The sequence below is a fragment of the Neoarius graeffei genome, chromosome 20 (genome assembly GCF_027579695.1).
Source record: "Neoarius graeffei isolate fNeoGra1 chromosome 20, fNeoGra1.pri, whole genome shotgun sequence".
Lineage (NCBI taxonomy): Eukaryota > Metazoa > Chordata > Actinopteri > Siluriformes > Ariidae > Neoarius > Neoarius graeffei.
This window is the reverse complement of record NC_083588.1, coordinates 8,149,134-8,168,838: the sequence shown is the minus strand read 5'-3', so window position 1 is coordinate 8,168,838 and position 19,705 is coordinate 8,149,134. Positions and strand designations below refer to the sequence as shown.

Below are 19,705 nucleotides of genomic sequence, written 5' to 3'. Positions count from 1 at the left end.
CGCCTTTCGCCCGTAGTCAGCTGGGATAGGCTCCAGCTTGCCTGCGACCCTGTAGAAGGATAAAGCGGCTAGAGATAATGAGATGAGATGAATATTTTTGTCTCATTTGTTTAACTGGGTTTTCTTTATCTACTTGTAGGACTTCTGTGAAAATCTGATGATGTTTTTGGTCATATTTATGCAGAAATTTAGAAAATTCTAAAGGGTTCACAAACTGTCAAGCACCACTGTATGTTAATTACTGGGGAATTTGTTTTTCTTTTTTTCCCCCAGCATGCGTGTCCTCCTGCCTGTAATATGCTTCATAATGACATCGACAATTGGGTGGCACAGCGGTGCAATATGTGGCATTGCTGCTTCACTGGTGAACATGAACATTGGTGATAATTTGTGTGAGGAATGGTGACCTGATGTTGTCCCATCCAGGGTGTTTTCCCTTCCAGGGTGAATTCTCCCATCCTGTCGTGTTGCCGGAATAAATTGAAAAGAATAAAGTGGTTACTGAAGACCAATGAAATGAATAATAATAATAATAATCTTTATTATTTATACCGCGCATATGTATATATGATCAAATGCGCCTTACAAATTACAATAAATTGCTAACTTTAAGATATTACAAATATTTAAAATCAATAATACAGCTATATATGAATATGTAAATGAAAATAATTCAAAGATTGATAATGGATTATAAAAAATATAATTACTTAGTGGTCATAAGCAATTCTGAATAAAATGTCTTTGCTAAAATCTTAAATCTGTTGTAATTGTTCTCTAATATGGCAATTATATACATAAAATATAAATATTCAATGTTCATAAGCAACTCTAAATAAAAATGTCTTTACTAAAGTCTTAAATCTGTTGTAATTGTTCTCTTCTCTAATATGGCGAGGAAGTGCGTTGAAGAGAAACGGAGAGGCTGCAGCAAAGGCCCAATCACCCAGAGCAGCGCCGGCGATTGCTATTGAGGTATTTCACCTGACGTCACAGGGTCACGTGACGCCCTGGTGTCCACCATTTTGGACGGCAAGCTAGCTAATGTCAACAACAGTAGCTAGTATGTTACTGTAGCAATATTTACGTTCAGTCATTTGGATGACTGTTAAAACCTTTCAATCTCAAGTTTTTCCTTTACTGGATTTACTAGTTTACTGAGCTAGCGCGCGCTGGCTCCCGGCTTGTCCGGCTAGCGCGCGATGGCTCCCGGCTTGGCCGGCGAGCGCGCGATGGCTCCCGGCTTGGCCGGCGAGCGCGCGATGGCTCCCGGCTTGGCCGAGCGCGCTAGCTCAGTAAACTAGTAAATCCAGTAAAGGAAAAACTTGAGACTGAAAGGTTTTAACAGTCATCCAAATGACTGAACGTAAATATTGCTACAGTAACATACCAGCTACGATGTTGTTGAAATTAGCTAGTGCTAACAGCTAGTTGCTAATACACTGCTACAACTACACCGACCCTAATAATACAGTTCTTGGTCATTGCCTGGTAACAGCAAATTTATAACAGGCCATGTCTCAGACTAAGAAGTTATTTCAATGACATTTAATAACATTTTGTTTATCCTGAGGACCGAAAGTAAATGAAAATGTGAACAAACCTTAGCTGTAATCAGATGGTGACCACCGGCTCCAGGGACGACCCGCTGATGTACGCATGTTACCCAGCCTGACACAAAATATTTGTCGGCATCCAAACTCGTATATGCTTTCAGATCAATACCTGTGTATGGCGATGGGTTTTTAACGACATAGGTATACAGATCATGTGGGCCGAAGTCAGGTAAAGACGAGGGCTTCGTGTACTTCCGTACGTCAGTGAACAATCCTGGTGGAAGCAGGTAAACGTCGTTCTCTAAGCCTGCTAACCTCAATTTTTGCAAATACCTCTCCCTCTGCTCGCCCTGTAAATGCCCTACATCACTGGATAGTGAAGGTGTTTTCTGCATCTCGCTCCTTTTTCTTTTATGTTTTTCGTTTGTCGCCTTCCTCACATTCAAACTGATTCGAGCCATGCCGTCCAAAATGGCAGCATCACATGACTTGGTCACGTGAGTGAAATACCTCAATAGGCGACCTAGGCAATTCCCTAGAGCGCAAAGTGTGCCCAGGGGCGCCAAGAGCGACCAAAACCCCACCAAAAAGGAGGGATGGAGTTATTGAATGGAGATGTTACCAAGTGCATCAGTGGTGTACAGTGTTTTCAACCACTGTGCTGCCGAACTCTAGTACTGCGGAACACTAGTGTGCCGTGAGAGATCACCAAGTGTACTGTGGAAAATTATAGAATGACTGTATATTGTAAATATTGGCAACAGCGTTTTAGTTTCAGTCAACATTTTCTATTGGTGATGTGCCTTGAGATTTTTTCATTGAAAAAAGTGCGCCCTGGCTCATGAAAGGTTGAAAACCTTTTTTATAACACCTCTGATGCGGCTGGGGATGTAGAAATACGCGCTCCTTACCTCTGCTGTTACACTACCTGTGACAGTAGCTTCTGCTGAAAGAAGCTTTTCAAAATTAAAACTGCTGAAGATACTTAAGGTCGACAATGAATCAAGAACGTCTGAATGGGCTTGCTCTGATGAGCATCAACCAAGAGATCTCAAGAGCAGTGGCGATCCTAGAGTGATTTACTCCCCGGGCGAAACCCCCTGCTGGGGACCCCCCGCCCCCCGCCCCGCCCCGCCCGTCTTTTTTTTTTTTCGGGGGGTTTTTTTGGGGGACCTTTTTTTTTGGGGACCGTTTTTTTTTTTTTGCGTTCGTGCCGCCCCCCGCGTTGAGCTCTGTATTAGCCAACAGAATGTTAACAGCTTTACATGGTCGTTTAAACATTTCTCGTCATGTGTTGTACGTCGCGGACACGACCCGTTATAAATTTGCTGTTACCAGAATGTCAATGATCAAGTCGTAATGTATTACTTAAGACTCTGTGTAAAGTCATAGTAGTGTAGTACTATGGTAGTAAAGTCTTTTTGATGACTAGTACAACGTTCCGCTGGCGGGATTGTGCATATTATGGGGCTACGACAAGTTAGGCACACACACACACACACACACACTGATGACGTCACCTGCGCAACTTTGGTATCGAGGGCTACCGCATGACGTCACCGCGCCGCGAGATTTTGTTAAGCGCCATATTGGAAGACCAAGTACACATCTATGCAAGTACATACATTCATAAAACAAACTACACCTGAAATGTAGCCAGGGCCAGTTCTGCCCTAATCTGGACCCGGGTGCAACATCGCGCAACCCCCCCCCCCCAAAAAAAACAAACAAACACCAGTCTAAATCAGGACAACCATCACATAACTATAACTATAAACATTTTATATCAACTATTTTAACTAAATGGGCTATAATAAATAAGCCTGACAGAATTAATAAGCCTGACCATGGCGGGCTGCCTCAGAAAAGTAACCATTTGTCCTACCTTAAAACTCGTTTTGCATTTTCTGCCTCCTTTTTTGTATTTTCGACCCTCCGTTTATTTTCTTTCTTTTTCTGAAAACCCGATTTGTGTCCAGACATTTTGTTCTGCTACCAACGAACTAACTCGTCAGATCTCGTCTCTCGAGTCCGCGATGAAGGGCAACAATTGATACATTTTTACCAATAAACAGCCAATAGGGAGGTTGCAACGTTCAGGCTCTCCTTTGCTCAGAGACACTCAGTAATGCACTTATTCGCTGTCTCCTGGCAGAAAGCTCCTTGGTTTGCTTGTATCTCAATCACAGCTGGTATTCTGTAGAAAGACTTCTTTTCACCTTTCCCATCAGCTTTGTTGGAACACCCTAACACAGCACAAAAGTTTACCATTGTAGGTTTATGATGAATCAAGTGCCTCATGGGTTTAAATTCCGCGCGCTGCCGTTATTTCCCCCTAATCACGAGTTTGTTGGTCTTCCAATATGGCGCAGGGTTTGTTTACTTCCTGTTTCCGGTGACGTCAGTGAAAAGGGTCTATTGGGCTACCCCATCCAAAATGTTCACACACACACACACACACGCCCTTTTTTTTTCGCGCCCGCACTCGTGCCGCCTCCCCCGTGATGCCGCCCCGGGCGGCTGCCCGGTCGGCCTGCCCCCAGGACCACCCCTGCTCAAGAGAAATATCATTTGATGATATTATCAAGGAATTTGCCATTAGGAAGACCAGACGAGTCCCATTGTAATGTTACTTCAATAACAAAGTACCCATAATAGCACTTTTGTTTGAAAATACAGCCCATTGATGTCCTAACAGGGTGCTTAAGTTTGCACAATTTAGAATTGTAGAATTTTTTATTCATTTAATTTGTTAATTCTTCAGAGATGACTTAACTTTTAATAGCAAAAAAGAAACTAAAAATAATTTCTTGTTTATTCTCCATGCACTACACTTTGAACAGGGTGCGGAAGAGTTTTTGCCCATTATATGGAGATATGTATTGAATTTGTGTGGTCATTTTACTTTGTGACACTTTATGTGAATAATGATAACAATAATAACAATAATGAAAAAGATAAAAATGACTTCTTGTTTATTGTCCATGCACCGTACATTTTTTAATAGTAATGGAATAGAGTGATTAGATTAAAGTGTTATTTAGATGTTATTAGAGGGTTTTTTTTTCTTGGGGGGGGCGCCAAAACTCAATCTCGCCTAGGGCAGCCGAAGACCTAGAGCCGGCCCTGACCCAGAGTTTTATAAGTCTTAGCACTGAATGAAAACGAGAGTGGACATTAGACCCAAAGAAATTAAGCACGAGATGGGAACGTTGATGAAGCTATGGAGAGAGATACACAGAGTAACAGTGTGCTTTATTTCAGCAGTTGAATCTACATCCAGTTGGCAAGTTTACCTTAAAATGTAAAGGAGGACTTACAACTGGATTGCTCTGGAGGGATGAAAGAAATAATAGAAGGGTGAGACAGGTGTCACCGAAAAGCGATTCAGTACTGTACTTTTGCAGTTGAGTCCACAGACCAAGTTTCATCACTCTCCCTGAAAAGATGCTGGAGTAGTAAAATCATTGGTCTCTAATGGGAAGATATTGGGATGAAAAAGAAAGGACCAAAGAGGAGCAGAGAAAAAGTAATGCAGTATTGACTTAAGTCATGACAACTTAACGATATATATCAACTTCGATGGTCCTAGCTTTTAATCTCAAGGAACAATTGGCTTTGAAAAATGAACCGAAGCCAATGGGAGGAAAAGTGAAGAATAAAAAATAGAAAGCAGGAGTTATAGAGGGAAGAAAAGGGCTTTGTAACATTTCCCAGAACATGTCGAGCAAGTTTGAAAATGTTCCCATTCAAAGTCTGTGGGGAAAATACAGACGGATAGAGGGATAAAAAAAGATGGATGCCGGTGGAATATCAAAAAGACCTACAAAACATTTTGAATGAAGTTTCTCCTGAAATGGCACTTGCATTATTAAAATAGAAGAAGAATAAGAAGCCTAGGGATCACAATTAGTGGCTGTAAAACAAAACACATTTAATTAAAATCATTAATTTTATTAATAGTATTTTGATTTACTTATTTTTGCAATTATAATTCTGAATGAATAATTTATATGAATTAGAGGATTCAAGGAAGTTCATTAGTTCGTATTAATTAAATAAATAAACAATACCATTTCCTCGAATAGAGTACAGTCAAATACATGTGTATTATCTGATAAAGAGGGGAAAAAACTCCTTGGTGGAAAAGAAAAATCCATTTGAGGCTTGCAGGCACGGATATTGTTTTTTGCTCGATTGCTCCGAGGTTTTAACCAACGTGATGACTACTTTGACTACTGGGGAAAAGGAACTCAAGTGACTGTGACCTCAGGTAAGTGTTTTAATGTTCTTGTTTTTATTTCGAAACAAATATCGATTTAAAGAAGAATACAAACATAAAAGGTAAAGGCTGTCTGAGTCGTCCGTAAAAAAAAATAAAAAAAAATTTAAAAAGAGGGAGAAAATAGTGACCGCTCTGCAAAAACAGAGCCTCGGGGCAATTTTGTACAGAGACGCAGCCTCTTTACTCACTGTGACAGCTACCGGGAAAAGGAACTCAAGTGACCGTGACTTCAGGTAGGATTACATTTGTTAGACACGTTTAATATCACCTTAAATTTACATCATTTTATAAAATAGATTAGTCTCCACTTTTGGTCCCCATATTGTCCGAGTAGCGCCTTAAACTTTCTCACTGTGCCGCTGCTTTTGATTACTGGGGAAAGGGAACGACGGTGACTGTGACTTCAGGTAAGAAATTCAAACCAAACCTCTTTCGATTCGCCTCCTCGAACACCAACAATATTACAAGAAAAACTGGAACAATTACAACCCCGATTCCAAAAAAGTTGGGACAAAGCACAAATTGTAAATAAAAATGGAATGCAATGATGAGGAAGTTTCAAAATTCCATATTTTATTCAGAATAGAACATAGATGACATATCAAATGTTTAAACTGAGAAAATGTATCATTTAAAGAGAAAAATTAGGTGATTTTAAATTTCATGACAACAACACATCTCAAAAAAGTTGGGACAAGGCCATGTTTACCACTGTGAGACATCCCCTTTTCTCTTTACAACAGTCTGTAAACGTCTGGGGACTGAGGAGACAAGTTGCTCAAATTTAGGGATAGGAATGTTAACCCATTCTTGTCTAATGTAGGATTCTACTTGTTCAACTGTCTTAGGTCTTTTTTGTCATATCTTCTGTTTTATGACGCGCCAAATGTTTTCTATGGGTGAAAGATCTGGACTGCAGGCTGGCCAGTTCAGTACCCGGACCCTTCTTCTACGCAGCCATGATCAATTACAGATTGATGCAGTATGTGGTTTGGCATTGTCATGTTGGAAAATGCAAGGTCTTTCCTGAAAGAGACGCCGCCTGGATGAGAGCATATGTTGCTCTAGAACCTGGATATACCTTTCAGCATTGATGGTGTCTTTCCAGATGTGTAAGCTGCCCATGCCACACTCACTAATGCAACCCCATATCATCAGAGATGCAGGCTTCTGAACTGAGCGCTGATAACAACTTGGGTCGTCCTTCTCCTCTTTAGTCCGAATGACACGGCGTCCCTGATTTCCATAAAGAACTTCAAATTTTGATTCGTCTGACCACAGAACTGTTTTCCACTTTGCCACAGTCCATTTTAAATGAGCCTTGGCCCAGAGAAGACGTCTGCCCTTCTGGATCATGTTTAGATATGGCTTCTTCTTTGAACTGGTTTTAGCTGGCAACAGCGGATGGCACGGTGAATTGTGTTCACAGATAATGTTCTCTGGAAATATTCCTGAGCCCATTTTGTGATTTCCAATACAGAAGCATGCCTGTATGTGATGCAGTGCTGTCTAAGGGCCCGAAGATCACGGGCACCCAGTATGGTTTTCCGGCCTTGACCCTTATGCACAGAGATTTTTCCAGATTCTCTGAATCTTTTAATGATATTATGCACTGTAGATGATGATATGTTCAAACTCTTTGCAATTTTACACTGTCAAACTCCTTTCTGATATTGCTCCACTATTTGTCGGCGCAGAATTAGGGGGATTGGTGATCCTCTTCCCATCTTTACTTCTGAGAGCTGCTGCCACTCCAAGATGCTCTTTTTATACCCAGTCATGTTAATGACCTATTGCCAATTGACCTAATGAGTTGCAATTTGGTCCTCCAGCTGTTCCTTTTTTGTACCTTTAACTTTTCCAGCCTCTTATTGCCCCGTCCCAACTTTTTTGAGATGTGTTGCTGTCATGAAATTTCAAATGAGCCAATATTTGGCATGAAATTTCAAAATGTTTCACTTTCGACATTTGATATGTTGTCTATGTTCTATTGTGAATACAATATCAGTTTTTGAGATTTGTAAATTATTGCATTCCGTTTTTATTTACAATTTGTACTTTGTCCCAACTTTTTTGGAATCGGGGTTGTATATTGTTTCATTAAACTGCTGAGAAAATGGGGTTCCTGTGAAAAAGTCGCACTTCATTTAAAAGAGAAATATTTATCTGATTGTTGGGGAAAATAAAGAAAATGGCACGTCCGTGGATGTTTTTTAATGTGCGTTTATTTTTTTTTCTCGTATAAACCCGGCATCGATCAGCAATGTGCTGTAAAGTTTTAATTCTGAATATAAAATGACACCTGATGGATCTTTAACGCTGAGAAACTTTACAACTTTCCGGATCTGATTTTTGTGAGTGACTTTGAGACATGATCAGTAATATATCGTTAGATCGGACAGCAGGTGTTTTTGAACGATGTCAGAGTGGATTTGTGTCACTGTGACAACGCTTTTGACTACTGGGGAAAGGGAACGACGGTCACCGTTACTTCTGGTATCCTAGAGATAAATCTTTGTAACTTGCCCAGTTGTGGGCGTGATGTTTTGATAAAAGGTGATGTTTGATAAAATGTGATGCACACAACAATTTCTTAATTAAACCAGCTGTTATGTAAATTGCATGGTGTCATGCAATTTACATTCAGAAAGCTAGAAAAATGTATGTAAAAAACATTCGTAAGCTTTACATAAAATATTATAGTAAAGGATATTTGGAAAACAAACGTAAGATTTACATAAGAAAATTACGTGGAAATTGTTGCCACAATTTTTTTGCGTAAATAAGGTCATTTATTTTTTAGAGGTGCTTATAAGAGCCACATCTTAATCTATTCGTGCCGTGAAACCAACATGAAACTTTTTTCCCTTATTTTCTTTTCTTTAAAAAAGATCAGACTGTAGACTGGTGGTAATGACTGTGCGCTGTGAGGTTTTCTCATGAGCCTGGACTACTCTTCTGGAGAAAACGCAGAAAATAACGCTTCAGTTCTCTTCAAACTTTAAAAATGTTCACTTCAAGGTTTTGAGTTTTCAAGGTCAGTTTTAGTAAACATGATAATGCTGTTAATATCCTACAAGATCGCGGTTTTTCTGGTTAAAACAAAAACTTTTTTATTTTTTTTAAATAAGCTGTCGGATATTTTCAGCGTTTCATTGAATAAAGTTCTCTATTTGGTTGATTTTTAATGACGCGCGTCTGAAGCGTCAGTGAGCGCGATAATGTCCCTGGTTTGGTTTGGTTTGGTTTGGTTGAGTTGAGTGGATTGAGGTGGGCTGTGAGCTTGAACACTGTGGAACTGGGCTTCTGATTACTGGGGAAGAGACTCAGCTGCACCGGAACAAGCGGTCAGTAATTCAGAGATTTGACCTTCAGCTTTATTTCTGTGTCATAAAGCGAGATTTAATGGTCTAAAATGTAAAGCTGCGGGAAAGTTAAGGGACGTTAAAAAGTCGGTTATTTGCATCATATTTTAGGGCTTTTTTTCTCGTTATAAGTTTGCGAGACGATTGTATTTAAAGTCAGTGAATGATTATTACTCCGTCTAATAAAGTGTGCATGAATGTGATGAGTTCCTGCTTTAGACGGATTTGTGGAGAGGAATAATGGAGGGAAAAGTGGGGAAAGAAGAGACAGAAAATCCCTTTCACGTTGTGTGTTTGTTTTCGCTTCTTCTCATCGTTTATAAAATAATTTGGTGTGAAAAATCTGAACGATTTGAAATGATGGATTTATTTTGTTTTGCGCTTTTCTGCTTTAGAAGAGTCCGTTGTTTCAAAGGAGCGGAAATGTAGAATTAGAATAAAACATAAAGAGAGATTCTGTGGAAGAAAATCCTGACAAATAATCCGAGTGGGTTTACTGATACTACTACTACTACTACTAATGTATTTAGCCTTTGCTTTGTGTTTTGTTGCTTATATGAGTCAGTTGGTTCAAGTCGCCGACCTTCATGGTGTAGAATTCTCTATAAATAAATAAATAAATAAATAAATCGGTCGAACTCTTAGTAAATGCTTTCTATTTGTTTTAAGAGACTAAATTGTATTATTATATCGGAGTTTTACAATTTTTTTTTTCATGGAAGGAAATTAATTGAATTAGTTTTGTTGAATTGTCTCATGTTTTGAAAATTCGGCACAATTCGTTTATTCCGAGAACGAATTAAATCGTAAGAAAAGGGCGGGTTTAGTGATCGGAACCTTTTTTCCGGCGCACAGCGTCGATCTGAAATGAACGAATAAAATCTCATTCAGGTGGAAAACTGCGGCCGGAGTTTGCGCGAGCGGTGAGACCGAGTTTTTCACGTTACCGTGTGTGTGTGTGTGTGTAAAATAAGTATAATTATTGCTGTTATACATTCGAATGTATAATAATTATTAATCATTAGTCTGAATGAATTGTAGATGATGAATAATTTAAAATGGAGGCCAATAAAAATGTCTGTGTGTTCTCTGACTGGAAAGGAGAATAAAGTCCACTTTGAAAAGGGAAGGAGAGAAAATAAATGTTGATTTGGGAATAAAATCGGTTGCATTTGAAGCTTCCAGGTGCAGAATAAATATCGTGTTGCGGCTCCGTTTATCTCCCGATCTGATCTGTCTATCTACAGCAGTGCCAAGTGCGCCGAAGTCCCTGTTTCCCGTGTGGCAGTGCGGCTCGTCCCCGGACGGTTACGTCACTCTGGGCTGCATCACGCGCGATTTGGCCACCGCCGACGGACTGAGCTTCAAATGGACGGATGCGAGCGGGAGCGCGCTGACTGACTTCGTGCAATACCCGGCGGTGCGCGCGAACGGAGGCTTCACCTCGGTGAGCAACGCGCGCGTCAAGGCTGCCGACTGGGACCAGAGCAAGAAGTTCACGTGCCAAGTGGAAAATAGCGTCGGTTCCAAAAAAGAGACCTTACAAAAGAAAGGTACAGGCAGAGGCGATTCTAGGGTCTGGTGGGGCCCCAAGCAGAAATCCCCCCCATCCCACCCCACCCCACACCACACAACAGAAATTCACTCGGACAAACTCTTTATTTTAATAAAACATCAACAAATTCTAAGCAATATAGTTTTTTTATTTCACAAGTTACAAATTGTGAAGTTACGAACACATGCAGTTCAATAAATCAACAACAAATTGTGAACAGTAATGTTTTTTTATTTCACAAGCTACAAAAAGTGAAGTTACAAAAAGTTACAAATAGATGTCAGCATTTTCATAAATGTTTCATAAAAACAACAATTTGTGAGCAGCGTTTTCTATATTTCTTAAGTTACTGTAAGTTTCTGTTCATTTTAACAGACAGTGCAAGGTAATTGCCAATTATATTAAAACAAACAAACAAACAAAACAAAAAACTTTAAAGGCTTTTAGCCTTTGTGTATGGGCATGCATGGCACACCGTGCGGTCTGTTGGAGAGCCAACTGAAGTTAACTAACTTTGCTGTCAAATTAAACCAGGCAGTGACTGTAGTACAGTCATTAAAATCAACAAAAGAAAAGTATGGCCATGCTAACGCGAGTGAAACTAGACTAGCACCATTCTATAGCACTACATCATTCATTATTATTTCGACTGACTTACCACTGTCTTGCTTTCTTCTCTCCTCTTCCTCTTTTTTCTTTTTCCATTCCTGGGTGGATAGCTCCTCTTCATTTTCTTCTTGACGTCGTAATTAGAAGAATAGCTGGTTTGTGTACGACAGGCACAATTTTCTATTTGCAGGTTAATACGCGCAATGACTTTTCAAAACGCAAGTGTCAAATCTCGACTCTCTTTCGCCACCTAGTGGATCAGGGGCCCCAAGCAGCTGTCTGCCTTGACTGGTGACAAGATGCGCCTCTGGGTACAGGTAAGACAGAAACACCTGAAAACACCCTTTTTTTTTTTTTTCCAAATCTGCAATCGGTGGCCACTTGATTAAGAAACCTACACCTGCCCCATACACACACTCCCAGAAACAAACTGGGACTAAACCTTCCTTGTCACTGGGGTGGAACCGGGGGGCAGTTTTTAGCCCTTTAGTCTGTATCTTTTCCGTGGAAACGTGAATATAGTGCACATTTTAAAAGAATGTAACGTCCATAATTGGACCTTAAAGCCCCTGGATGTGCAGCACATTTAAAGCTTTACTCTGAAAACTAATGAAAGGGACTCGACATGCATCTTCCTTGGTAAAATGGACATATTCAAGGTAGAAAAGACGAGCCCTTGATGGTATCACCCCAGTGACGAGAGAAAACAGTTTGTGTCTAGATTACAGGATTACTGATACTGGGAAGTGGATTTGATGAAATGGTCAGTAAACACACACATTATATATAATGCCTCGGAAGCAAGCAAACAGTAATAAATATATTTATTACTGTTTGCTTGCTTCCGAGGCATGATCTTCAACACGGTTTTAGCGAGCACTGAAGTGAAGTTCCTGTAAAACTCCATCATTTAAAAAGAAGAATTGAAACCAACCATTTAATCGTGATAGACTGAAGTTTCTTTTCTCTCCTGGCACCAATCAGAGTTTGTGGTTAGTCAATCCGAGTGATCAAAAATTCAGATCCGACACTTTGACTGTTTTCCCAGCAGCCTCAAAGGCCAGAGAGATGGCGATGACTTGAGAATAATTAGTGAATATTTCTCTCAGCTCCATGTGTAATCTAACTCCAGTCTCAGTGTGAGCATTATTCTTTCAGAAAACTCTGCACAGGATTTGAAATTAGACTGTAAATTAGACAAGAATAAATGTCTACGGTACAACAGTTTCAATTCCTTCGAGTCCTTTTCAAAGAGGATGTTGCATGTCTAATCACACCGAGACAGTCTGCTTTGGCCATTTAAAGTGTCTGACGAAAAGTTTATTATTCCTAAAATGTCTGTCCATTTTTTTCAATCAGCACCGGAATATTTCATATCCACAGTCAAACACTTTAAATTCCAAAGCTGACGTACACTGTGTGCTCTTTCTCTGCCAATGCTCAACAAAGCCTGTTCCCTTTTTTTCACCTGTAGCTTATGACTTCTCGCATGCTTGTTGCTACAGTATGCTCTCAAAAATCCTTGCAAAACTTTGCTGTGGCATCAACAGTTATGAGATCGATTCGATTTTACAGACTGGGAAACTCTAATTGAAGGGGTTCTCGGCCTCAGTCCCAGAGATCCAGTGCTCTGTACAGTTCAGAGTTTTCTCCTGAACCCTGCTCGAATCCATCCATGTCATTTGTTTAGCCAGAAAGAAAACATGAGGGGTGCTGTGATAGGAAAATAATCAGCAATTTGGTGATTGACAATGTTTGATCCCTCTCGAAGTTAATAAGAAAAATATATCCACAGCTTCTTTTACTGAGAAACCGGAAATTTCAATATTCCAAGTTTCCACGTATAGAATATGTATTAACATTAAGAATTTGACAGCACTGATATCCATTCAGAGATTATTTGGTCAAAAAAATGCACTTTTTGTGGACTTGATATACTGTGGCAACACAATCTATTCCTCAACTGCAAAACCTGCTGTGCCCATTGCTGCTGCATATGGACCTGTGTGTGTTTTTTGCAGGTGTGATCAAGCACCCCCCTACATCTCTGCTTCTAACAACTCCCACCTTTTTCTAAACTGTTTCATTGGCAATCGTATTTCCTTCAGTTTCTTTTCTGTAAATGGAGTAAAAGTGTTTTGTTCTCTGATTTATTCTTTTATGAAGCGAAACTGTCTTGTGCATTTTTACAAAGGCTTTTTCATGTCACTGAGCAAACGAAGAGAATAAAAAACACTCTTTACATAAGAGGCAAAACACGGCAAGTCAATGATCTAACTAATGGATGCAAACATTGCACTTCTTCCTGTGCAGGTGTGTTTCACTCCATCTCAGAGATACAGATGATTTTCACTTCTTCATTTGGAAGATTGTGCCATTTATCTTTGGCCTGCTTGTTGTCTCACTGCTACACTCTAAAAAATAATGGGGCCAGTACCGGTTCTTCAGGGCGATGCCATAGAAGAACCTTTTTCAGAGCTTCAAAGAACCCTTCATGCAACAGTTCTTTAAAGAACCATTTAAACCATGTGTTTGAGCAGTGAAGACAGATTTGTGTAAACATAGCCTATGTGCATTGACCAGCAAATGGTAAGAGAATGCCAGGCTCTGAAGAACCATTTCCAATGTGAAGAACCTTTCGCATAATGTAATGGTTCATCACAGAGTTTTGACTCTCCATGGAACCATCCAGAGATTTGAAGAACCACTGAAGCACCTTTATTTTTTAGAGTGTACTTCCATCCACTGGTTGCTGTGCTCGCTGAAGCCTGTACTGCTCTCCTTCCTCTAACCACACCACAAAACACCACACACTGTCAAACACACACACAAAGAATTATACTGATGTTGTTCTTTAAATTAATCATGCAAAAAACTAAGAGGAGAGCGAGATCAAACACACACAGAGTGATTACTGTGATAAATCCGACACTTCATACTAAACACAGTTATTTGTCATGAGTTGTTCCATTGAGTTGTGTTTTTAAAAACTCCCACACACAACCAAATAAACACAGAATGAGTCAAAAGAAAAAGGGAAAAAAAACACTGATGAACTAATCCTCACTTCCAATCTCACAAACTCGTCTCGCTTGCTCTGTCGATGAGATTTATTATGAGCAGTCATGCAGATGAAATAAACACTGGTCGAACTTTTAACTCTGGTGATGAGGTTGTTTGGCTTTGCTGCAACTTTGGGGGCAGAAAATTAAAAGAAAGGATGTTGCGAATTTCCAAGAGCAAAAAAAAAAAACAAGTTTTGATTTTGTTCTTTTGCAATGTCAGATTATTGAAGTGAAAATGAAATATTTTTGATTTAACAGAAACGGACAGTAAATCTGCTGATATTCATTCGCTAATGAGGCTCTGGCACGTTGTGCTCAATATGTTTTTCTCACTCGTCTCTCACCAAACCCAGGATCTGATGGGCCAGGAGTTTTAAAAAGTGCTTAAAAATATAATATAGCTTTCAATTATTTATCCATAGAACAAACAGAAGTGCCATCTTCTCTGATTTGTGCCAGGTGCTTTTCAAACAGAGTTCCTTGTGGTGTATGGGATGCAGTCATATTTCTTATGACATCATCATCATGAAGTTTATTGTCCAGTATCACAGTTTGAGTTCCTGATGAAGTGTTGTTGTGCCAGTGTTTTAATACACAACAAAAGAAGAAGAAACTTTGAGGAAGTTTGACTCATCACTAAATATATCAATAATATAAACGTCATGCACTTGAATTGCTTGTATCTCGCTGTTTATAGCTCAGCCTGTGACTGAGCCCAACATCACCATCAGCATCACGACAGCAGACGACATCGTTCGTCTGCTTTGTTGGTTGGATGGTTTTCGTCCGAAAAAAGTGAATGGCGAGTGGTACAAGGGTAAGGAGCTGCTCCAAGAGAAATCGACCCTGAAAGTATTCGAAGCTTCCAGCAAAGGAGAAAAGATGTTTGCTGCACTCTGTGAACTCAGCATTAATACAGAGCAATGGAACGAAGGGACAGAGTTCACCTGTCAGGCCACACACAATTCCAAGACCTTCAAACAAACATGGAGCAAGTGTAAAGGTCAGATCCGCAGAAGGAAAATGCAAAATAAAAACCATCCATGATGTTCAAGTTGAAGTGAACAATCTTGCGCTGATATACTGTATTGCAGCTCATCCGACATCCAAACCGCTGATACGTCTGGAGAAACCTCGTCTCATGTCAGTATTGACTGATTCAGAAGTAACAGTCTCCTGTGTTGTTGAGACTACGTTCAACACCCAAGTGTCATGGCTTGTAGACGGAAAGGAAAAGAAGGACAAGACGAGCACAGAAGAGACGAGACTGGGCAAGACGGTCAGCAATCTGACCATCTCTACAGCAGACTGGAAAACCGTGCAGAAAATCACATGCATCGCTAAACATCCATGTTTCAACAAAGTAGAGGAGACGATCGATACTACAGGTAAGGATATAATGGATATAATTTAAACTTGTATTATGGTACGTGTTATACGATTCTTCTACTCCTACTTTGACCTTTACCTACCAATTTGAAACCTGTCCAAACAGCTGAATGACTCATTTCTTCTAAAGAAGCAGTCAGTTTTACTGAACTAAATGAAAACTTCCTGTGACGGGGTTTGAGCTTGATGGTACTCTCACACCATAATATGAGAGACTGTTTTTAAGGAAAGACTACAAAGCACTTGTGAAATGCTGTCATTGGAAACTGAGTTATTTATCAGTTATGATTATTTTGTTTAATCTGCATTAAAACTTTGTAGAATCTGAAAATGTACCATATATTAATCTCTTCACTGTTTGTTTTTTTATTCAAATACTTGCTTGTTTCATGAAAAAAAAAATTCTACATCTTCTTTACAGTGTCAGTTCCAGTTCCAAAGCAGCCCGAGGTGAGCATCATCCCACCTTCCATGGGACATACTGTTCGATCGCGCCGGCGAGCTCGAGTGCAGGACCGACTTGGATTCGGGTTTCAGGAGCATTAAATGGATTAATGATGAGGATGAGGAGCTCTCTTCTGTCAAAAAAGTCTCGACGGATTCTAAGGTCAGACTCATCACCTCGATCAGTTTCGATGACTGGAGCAAAGGCACCAATTTCACCTGCGAGGTGGAAAATTCAGCGTTCATCCAGCAGTATAAATCAGTCGTCTACCAAAGAACGAGTGGTAGGAAATGCTTTTATTACTTATATTTACTCTTGCTCTTAATTTGTCTGATAAATCTCTGAGGAATTTCTTTCAGGAAGCAGAAACGCATTCTCAGAGGTGATCTCTAATAATATTGAAATTGAGTCCAAATTCTGATTTGAGTTCACGCATGACCAATGTTCCTGAACACTGAAACTGACCTTAACTGTGATTTCATGTTTGTAGGCGAAAAACACTGCCCCAAGGTTTACTTGCTCCCTCCACCAGAGAGACCAGGCAAATCGGTGACCCTGACTTGCTATGTAAAAGACTTCTACCCTAAGGAGGTGTATGTGTCTTGGCTTGTTGATGATAATCAAGCGGACGATGCGAAAGGCTATAAGCACAACACCACTCAGGTTCTCGAGAGAGACCACCTGTTTTCAGTGTACAGCCAGCTGATTGTCAGCAGTACAGAATGGGAGAGTGGCGCTGTGTTCAGCTGCAGGGTTTATCACGAGTCCATCGAGGACTCTGTGCGCCTCATATCCAGATCCATCAATAACAAAGCGACTCCACCCACCTTAGTGAATCTCAACCTGAATGTTCCCCCGACCTGCCAGACGTATTAGAAACTGTGTTGTCTGCTATTAATGCTTGTTTTATGTTTATTTTTGCCCCATCTTCCATGTCCTATTTTTTTAATTAATACAATGTCATTGTCCTGAAGTCTGTCTGATGCTTGTGTGTCCTTGGTCTTTGGAATATGTCTGATGCAATATTACACTGAAACAATGACAATAAAAAAAATCCTTCAGCATGTACCCTGTGCAGTACGGAAATATGATGTTATTATATTACACTAACTTAAGACATCATGATCCGACCATATCCTAAATGTGGATTGTGTAAAATAATGCCATGGCTGCACCTGGACTGGCTTTGTTTGAAGACATTTTAGTTACAGCTGGTTTAAAGTCCTCCTTCATCATATTCTCAACACATCAGTCTTTAGTTAAGGGACATGTTGGACTGCATTTTCCCTAAAATTGGACAGGATCTTCCAAAATGCTCAAGTTTCCAATTAAAAAGAAGCAAATAATTAATATGGACTTTAAACGTCCATCAAATATCATTTCAAGTAGTTTCATAAAATTTAAGAAAGACAAATCCATTCATAAACTATTCATTCTGTTAAATATCAGAGAGAATGTTGCAGTTTTCTGTGACAATTTGTGTGTGTGTGTCTTTCTGTAATATTTGTCAAGCTTTTCTGTTGCTCTGTGTTGATGACTATTCGTAAATATATCCTCGATTAGGCCGTAAATCAAAATGCTGCAACAATTGAATTTAATGCTGTTTTATCTGCAACAAGCCAAGACACTCAGACTTTCATATAATGTGGAGAATTTTTTCTCCCCTTTTCCTTGACAGGTTGGTGGTCACCAGTTTCAATTAACAAACCTTCATGCGTAGCTTTCATAATACCATGCATTCAAACATCGACGAATCAAGATACGCAATCTTAATTTGAGAGAAACACAAACAAGAACCTGTGGAGGCACTTTGGATCGAGAACCTTTTGCTGATTTTGAACAGTGACACCACTTTGATCAGGAACCACTGAAACACGAGTTTTCTCCCCAATCATGAGATAAATTACAAAAGATGTGAAATCCATTGAAAGATTTTTTTTTTTTAAAACACACCTCGGTAACCTAGTCAAGAAATAAAATGCAGTTATTTGCTGTTATACTTTCACTGTCCACTTTATTAGGAACAGCTGTACACCTGCACATTCATGCAGTTATCTAATCAGCCAATCATGTGGCAGGCAGCACAATGCATACAGAGGGTTAGTCTGTGTCCATGATGGCCTCAGATTCCTTTCCTTGGCTGAGAGGAGTGGAAGCTGATGTGGCCTTCTGCTCTTGTCGCTCATTCACCTCAAGGTTTGATGGGTTGTGTGTTCTGAGATGCTTTTCTGCTCACCACGGTTGTAGAGTGACTATTTGAGTTACTATGTTCTTCCTGGCAGCTTGAACCAATCTGTCCATTTTCCTCTGATCTCTCTCATCAGCGAGGCGTTTCCACCCACAGATCTGTCGCTCGTTCAGTGTTTTTAGTTTTTTGCACCATTCTGTGTAAACTCTACAGGCTGTTTCTGTGAAAATCCCAGGAGATCAGGAGTTTATGAAAAACTCAAACTTCTGGTACCAACATCCAAGCCACGATTAAAGTCTCAGACGTCACACTTTTCCCCCTTTATGATGTTTGATGCAAACATTAACTGAAGCTCTTGACCTGTATCTGCAGGATTTTATACATTGCACTGCTGCCACATGATTGGCTGATTGAGATAACTACAGGAATGTACAGGTGTTCCTAATAAAGTGGACAGTGGGGTATTTGTTATCATGTGTAAAGCACATCCCAAAACAACAAAACTGACTTCAAAGTGCGACTTATCACAAAAGCAAGAAACTGCAAAGTGCAAAGCCGTCCGTTCGAAAGACATTCCCATGTCAGAAAACTGAACATTACAGCTTGACTTCTGAATGTAAGAAAACGAACGCCAAAGACTCCTTCCATAAATATTCAGTCAGTGTCTCCTGACAGAAAATATGACCATATCGACATGTCCAAACCCTTTTTTAAAAATCCATTCATGTGCATGTTACTACAGAAAAATAACATATTAGAACAAGCACCTTGTAGCCAGAACTGATGTTATAGAAACAATTCGACATTATCTGACCAAACAGAGTGGAGAATTCAACAGCACTGTGGGATGAAATGAAATAAGTGTCAGGATATTACATTAAATATACCCACTTCGGCCATTTTAAATGTAAACGTTTCCATTTAATGAAAGCCGAAGCTGATGTAATGTTGGAAAACATGTTGCATGAGACTGGCATTGGAAAATTCCATGCTTCATTTTCAGTATGTCGAGTCCACTTTTAATCCTTTACACTGTATAGAGTGTGTAAATTGTGGTGTACATCATCTGTAAACTGATATCTGTGTGCTTTCTGTTCTTATTCTCATCATGTACAAATGTGTGTGTATGTGTACACTAATAGATGGCCTGATGTTGACCGAGATGTTCTACCATGAGACAGATATGGAGGATGACAGCATGGCAAACACTGCCTTGATGTTTGTGTTCCTCTTCCTCATCACCCTCTT

The 19,705-nt window shown here is 39.8% G+C and overlaps 1 protein-coding gene across 1 annotated transcript in view; it reads left to right on the top strand.

Moving 5' to 3' along the window:
- The window catches only part of LOC132869408 (uncharacterized), a 106,012-nt gene that overhangs the window by 70,809 nt on the left and 15,498 nt on the right, over positions 1 to 19,705 (top strand). The window contains 4 exon segments of the mRNA XM_060902728.1: positions 5,782 to 5,829; positions 10,454 to 10,759; positions 15,133 to 15,438; positions 15,530 to 15,823. Of these exon segments, the coding sequence (XP_060758711.1) occupies positions 5,782 to 5,829; positions 10,454 to 10,759; positions 15,133 to 15,438; positions 15,530 to 15,823 (954 nt within the window).